We start from the raw sequence: 6,705 nt of genomic DNA, 5'->3' as shown, positions 1-6,705 counted from the left end.
TATTCCTGAAGAAGGGCTTATGCCCGAAACGTCGATTCTCCTGTTCCTTGGATGCTGCCTGACCTGCTGTGCTTTTCCAGTAACATATTTTCAGCTCATAGAGTCATACCTCAGATGTTCAAATGTTAAGCCTTTCATTCCTGGGATCATTCTCGTGACTCTCTTCTGGACCCACTCTAGGGCCAATATATCCTTCCTGAAGTATGGGGCTCAATATTGTTCACTAAATTCTAAATGTGGTCCAATCAGAGCTTTATAAAGCCTCAGAAGTACATCCTTGTGTTTATATTCTAGTCCTCTCAAAATAAGTGCCAATATTATATTTGCCTTCCGAACTACCAATGCAACCAGCAAGTTTACCTGAAGAGAATCCTGGACTAGGACTCCTAAGTCCCTTTACACTTTAGATTGTTGAATTTTCTCCTCATATAGAAAATAGTTTATGCCTCTTCTTCCTACCAAAATGCATCACCTCACACTTTCCCACGAAGTATTCCACCTCCCACTTTTTTGCCTATTCTTCTCACCTGTCCAAATCCTTCTGCAGCCTCCTCGCCTTTTCAATACTACCTGTCTCTCCATCTATCATTGTATTATCTGCAAACTTAGCTAGAATGCCTTCAGTTCCTTCATCTAGATCATTAATGTATAAAATAAAAAGTTATGGCCCTATCATTGACCCATGTGGAACACCAACGAGTCAATGGCTGCCATCCTGAAAGATGTCACAAGGTCCAATAAGTTGCATGGTAGAGCTGATGACCTCTTGGAGTGTATTAATTTGCAAGCATGCTCTTACATGAAATGACTTAGGGGAGGGGGGTCTCAGGATTTCAGTATTCTTACCACACTTACATTCTTCAGCTTGTACTACAAATATTGGAATAAGGACAATGTCAAAGGTCATTGACAAGATATTCCAGCAGTTTTGATTGGTAAGTTGTTGGAAGAGATTCTGAGGGACTGGATTGACATGCATTTGGAGAGGCAAGGATTGATTAGGGAGAGTCAGCATGGCTTTGTGTGTGGGAACTATGTCTCACAAACTTAATTGAGTTTTTTGAAGATGTGACCAAGAAGATAGATGAAGGCATGTATTTCCTACATAGACTTTTGCAAGGTTCCATGTTATATACTGGTTAGTAAAGTTAGATCACTTGGGATCCAGGGAGCGTTAGCCAGTTGGATTCAAAGTTGGCTTGATGGTAGATATACAGGATGGTAGTGGAGGGGAGTTGTTTGGACCAGACGTCTGTGACCAGCAGTGTACTGCAGGAATCGGTGTTGTTTGTCATTTATATAAATGATTTAGGTACAAATATGGGAAGCATGGTTAGTAAGTTTGCAGATGACACCAGAATTGGTGGTATAATGAACAGTGAAGAGGGTTATCTAAGAGTACAATGGGATCTCAATCAGCTGGGCCAATGGGTGAGGACTGGCAGATAGAGTTGAATTTAGGTAAATGCAAGGTGTTACGTTTTGGTAGGACCAACAAGGGCAGGACATACACAGTTAATGGTAGGGCCCTGGAGGGTGTTGTCAAACAGAGAGAGACATAGAACATAGAACAGTACAACACAAGTACAGGCCCTTTGGCCCTCGATGTTGTGCTGACCTTTTATCTGACTCTAAGATCAAATTATCCTACATATCCTACATTTTACTATCATCCATGTGCTTATCCAAGAGTCACTTAAATGTCTGTAATGTATCTGACTCTACTACCACTGCTGGCAATGCATTCCATGCACCCACCACTCTCTGTGTAAAGAACCTACCTCTGACATCTTCCTCCAATCATCTTAAAATTATACCCCCTCAAGATAGCCATTTACACCCTGGGAAAAAAAGTCTCTGGCTATCCACTCCATCGATGTCTCTCATCATTTTGTACACCTCTATCAAGTCACCTCTAACCCTTCTTTGCTTCATTGAGAAAAGCCCCAATCTTTCAATCTTTCTTCATGCCCTCCAGTGCAGGCAGCATCCTGGTAAATCTCCTCTTCATCCTCTCTAAAACTTCCACATCCTTCCTCTAATAAGGCAGCCAGAACTGAACACAATATTCCAAGTGTGGTCTAACCAGTGCCCTATAGAGCTGCAGCATAACCTCGTGGCTGTTAAACTCAATCCCCGTGCTAATAAAAGCTAACACACCGTACACCTTCTTAACAACCCTATCAACTTGGGTGGCAACTTTGAGGGATCCATGTACATGGACCCCAATATCCCTCTGTTCCCCCACACTGCCAAGAATCCTGCCTCTAACCCTGTAATCTCTCAAATTCGACCCTCCAAAGTGAATCAGTTCACACTTTTTCCAGGTTAAACTCCATCTGCCACTTCACAGCCCAGTTCTACATCCTGTCAATGTCCCATTGCAACCTACAACAGCCCTCCACACTATCCACAACTCCACCAACCTTTGTGTCATCGGCAAACTTACTAGCCCACCCCTTCCACTTCCTCATCCAAGTCATTTATAAAAATCACAAACAGCAGAGGTCCCAGAACTGATCTTTGCGGAACACCACTGGTCACCGAGCTCCAGGCTGAATACTTTCCACCTACTATCACCCTCTGTCTTCTATGGGCCAGCCAATTCTGCATCCTTACTTTCTGAATGAGCCTACCATGGGGAACCTTATCAAACACCATGCTAAATCCATGTACACCACTTCCACTGCTCTACCTTCATCAAGGTGTTTTGTCACATCCTCTAATAATTCAATAAGGTTTGTGAGGCATGACTTACCTCTCACAAATGAGAAGAGAGAGGATTGGGAAGCCTTTAAAGAGCAGAGGATAACTAAAGAAGCAAAGTTGGGGGGGGGGAGATGAAATATGAGGATAAAACAATAGACAATAGGTGCAGGAGTAGGCCATTCAGCCCTTCGAGCCAGCACCACCATTCAATATGATCATGGCTGATCATCCTTAATCAGTATCCTGTTCCTGCCTTATCCCCATAACCCTTGATTCCACTAGCCTTGAGAGCTCTATCCAACTCTTTCTTAAATGAATACAGAGACTGGGCCTCCACTGCCCTCTGGGGCAGAGCTTTCCACACAGCCACCACTCTCTGGGTGAAGACGTTTCTCCTCATCTCTGTCCTAAATAACAGGTGTGTGAGGCAGTGCTGGGATCTAGTTAGAAGGTAAGCTAGTTAGTAATGTAAAAGAAGATTGGAAGAGGTTTTTTTTAGCTCACTGAAAGTTAAGAGAGAGGCAAGAGTGGAAAATGAGGCTGGAAACGTAATGGGGAAGAGAAGTGGCAGAGGAACAGAATGGGAAATTTCCATCAGTTTCATGGTGGAAGACCCCAGCAACAGACCAAAACGTCATGAGAGTTAGGGGGCAGAGGGGAGTATAATGGCCATCACTGGGGAGAAGGTGCTGGGGAAGGCCTGAAGGTGGATAAATCACCCAGGCCAGACAGACTACAGCCCAGGTTCTGAAGGAGATGGCAGGGATTGTAACAAGCAGGTTTGACAGCGGAGTACAGGTGGACATGGATTTCCAGAAGGTCTTTGACAAGGTGCTGCACAGGAGCCTGCTGAATAAGACAACCCCTTGGAGTTAGGGGCAAGGGATTGGTATGGGTAGAGGATTGGCTGGCTGGCAGAGGGCAGAGATTGGGGATAAAGATATCTTTCTCAGGATAGCATCTGGTGACTAGTGGAGCTCTGCTGGGGTCAGTGCTGATACCACGATTCACATCGTACATTAACGATCTGGACGAAGGAACTGAAGGCAATGTTGCTAATTTTGCAGATGACACAAAAATAGATGGATGTACAGTGTTCCTGAGGAAGCAAGGAAGCTGCAGAAACACTTGGACAGGCTAGGAGTGTGGGCAAAGAAGTGGTGATGGATCAAAATGTGGTAATGTGTGAAGTTATGTGCTTTGTTTGGAAGAATAGAGGCATATACTATCTTCTAAATGGCAGAAGGTTTGGAAATCTGAAGTACAAAGGGACTTGGGAGTTCGAGTTCAGGATACTCCTAAGGTTAACATGCAGGTTCAGTTAGCAGTTAGGAAGGCAAATATAATGTTCGCATTCATTTTGAGAGGGTTAGAATACAAGAGCAGAGATGCTGAGGCTGTTATAAGGCTCTGGTCAGACCAGAATATTGAGGGCAGGTTTGGGTCCCACGTGAGGAAGGATGTGCTGGAATTGGAAGGGTCCAGAGGAGGTTTACAGAAGTGATCCTGGGGACGAAAGGCTTGTCACATGAGGAGTGATTGAGGATTCAGGGTCTGTACTCGATGGAGTTGGGGACGATGGTGGGGGGGGGGCGGCTCTGATTGAAATGTACAGAATACTGAGAGGTCTGGATAGAGTGAACATGGAGAAGATATTTCCACCAGTAGGAGAGACTAGGACCCCAGGGCACAACCTCAGGGTGAAGGGACAACCCTTTAGAACTGAGATGAGAAAGGATTGCTTTAGTCAGAGGGTGGGGAATCTGTGGAACTCATTGCCGCAGAGGGCTGTGAGTTTATTTAAGACCGAGATAGATAGGTTCCTGATTCGTGAGAGGGTCAGACATTACAAGGAGAAGGCTGGAGAATGAGGTTGAGAAACACACCAGCCATGATTGAATGGGAGAGCAGACACGATGGACTGAATGGCCTAATTCTGCTCCTGGGTCTGATGGTCTTATGATGTCCCCTTCCTGAAGCCGTGCTGACCCTGCGTGATTACAGTCTGTATTTCCAAATGCTGTGCTGTCAGATCCTTTATAATAGACTCCAACGTTCTCCCAATAACAGACGGTAATCTAACTGGCCTATAGTTACATGTTCTTTGTCTTTTCCCTATTTCCAATGAAAGTGTTTCAGTGACAATTTTCCAATTTTCTGAGCCTGTTCCAGAACCTCAGTATTCCTGGAAGGTTACTGCCAGGGCATCCAACATCTCAATATCTACTTCCTTTCACACCCAAGGACACATTGCGTCAGGTCCAGGGGACTTATCGATCTTTAGCACTATAAGCTCCCTTAGCAGTTTCTCTTGCGTGATAATTATTCTTTTTATTTCTTCTCTTCCTTTTGCCCCTTGAATATTCAGTCATTTTGGTCTGCCATTATTATTTTCAACTGTGCAGATCAATTTAAAGTATTTTGTTCAACTCCTCCGCCACTTCCTGGCTCCTCATTATGAAATCCCCAGCCTCATTCTCTCAGGGTCCTCTGTTCACTTTGGCCTCTCTTCCTGTGAGGAGGGGGAATGTGAGGGCTGGCCTGTGTGTGGGCATGTGGCTGAGGGAGGGAGGGAGGGGGCTGGAGATTGTTGAGCAGGTGGCATCAGGAAGGGGCTGGCTGAGGTTTGGGGTATGCCCGCGGGTGTATGGGTGAGGGGCTTTCAATCCCAGGAGGCTTTGCCAGCCCATGTTTGTTGAATGATGTGGGTTCTTCTTGTCTCTTTGTGGTTCAGACAGATGCCATGCCAAGGACCAGTACATTAACCAGCTTCACAACACCCTCCAATCAGCTGTCCCCAAGCAAATAGCTGCTTTCATCGCTGAACCCATCCAGGTAGGACTTTACAGATCCCACCTTCAGAAAGCCATCAGGATCAGGATCCATTGGGACGGTGTAGACTGGGAGTAAACGGGAAGGGGTTTGGGTCCATTGGGATGGTGTAGAGCGGGAGTGAATGGGAAGGGGCTTGGGTCAATTGGGACGGTGTAGAATGGGATTGAATTGGAAGGGGTTTGAGTCCATTGGGACGGTGTAGAGTGGGAGTGAATGGGAAAGGGTTTGGATCCATTAGGATGGTGTAGAATGGGAGTGAATGGGAAGAGGTTTGGGTCCATTAGGACAGTAGAGAGTGGGAGTGAATGGGAAGGGGTTTGGGTCCATTGGGACAGTGTAGAGCGGGAGTGAATGGGAAGGGGTTTGGGTCCATTGGGTTGGTGTAGAGCGGGAATGAATGGGAAGAGATTATGGTCCCTTGGGATGGTGGAGAGTGGGAGTGAATGGGAAAGGGTTTGGGTCCATTGGAATGGTGTAGAGCAGAAGTGAATGGGATAGGATTTGGGTCCATCGGGACGGTGTAGAGCGGGAATGAATGGGAAGGGGTTTGGGTCCATTGGGATGGTGTAGAGTGGAAGTGAATGGGAAGGGGTTTGGGTCCATTGGGACGGTGAAGTGCGGAAGTTAATGGGAAGGGGTTTGTGTCCATTGGGATGGTGTTGAGTGGGAGTGAATGGGAAGGGGTTTGGGTCCATTGGATGGTCTAGAGTGGGAGTGAATGGAAAGGGGTTTGGGTCCATTGGGACGGTGTAGAGTGGGAGTGTATGGGAAGGGGCTTGGGTCCATTGGGACGGTGTAGAGTGGGAGTGAATGGGAAAGGGTTTGGATCCATTAGGATGGTATAGAATGGGAGTGAATGGGAAGAGGTTTGGGTCCATTAGGACAGTGGAGAGTGGGAGTGAATGGGAAGGGGTTTGGGTCCATCAGGATGGTGTAGAATGGGAGTGAATGGGAAGGGGTTTGGGTCCATCAGGATGGTGTAGAGCGGGAGTGAATGGGAAGGGGTTTGGGTCCATCAGGATGGTGTAGAGCGGGAGTGAATAGGAAGGGGTTTGGGTCCATCAGGATGGTGTAGAGCGGGAGTGTATGGGAAGGGGTTTGGGTCCATTGGGACAGTGTAGAGGGGGAGTGAATGGGAAGGGGTTTGGGTCCATCAGGATG

General features: G+C 46.5%; 1 protein-coding gene across 1 annotated transcript in view; it reads left to right on the top strand.

Annotated features, from left to right (window-relative positions):
* Positions 1–6,705, top strand: part of LOC122547569 (alanine--glyoxylate aminotransferase 2, mitochondrial-like) — a gene marked incomplete at its 3' end in the record, with an annotated part of 14,574 nt that overhangs the window by 3,762 nt on the left and 4,107 nt on the right. The window contains exon 2 of the mRNA XM_043686184.1: positions 5,444–5,544. Within this exon, the coding sequence (XP_043542119.1) occupies positions 5,444–5,544 (101 nt within the window). The remainder of the gene's footprint in view (positions 1–5,443; positions 5,545–6,705) is intronic.

The sequence above is a fragment of the Chiloscyllium plagiosum genome, unplaced genomic scaffold, assembly GCF_004010195.1.
Source record: "Chiloscyllium plagiosum isolate BGI_BamShark_2017 unplaced genomic scaffold, ASM401019v2 scaf_5707, whole genome shotgun sequence".
Classification (NCBI taxonomy): Eukaryota; Metazoa; Chordata; class Chondrichthyes; order Orectolobiformes; family Hemiscylliidae; genus Chiloscyllium; species Chiloscyllium plagiosum.
Note: the sequence above shows the minus strand (reverse complement) of the source record. Positions and strands in the feature narration are given on the sequence as shown.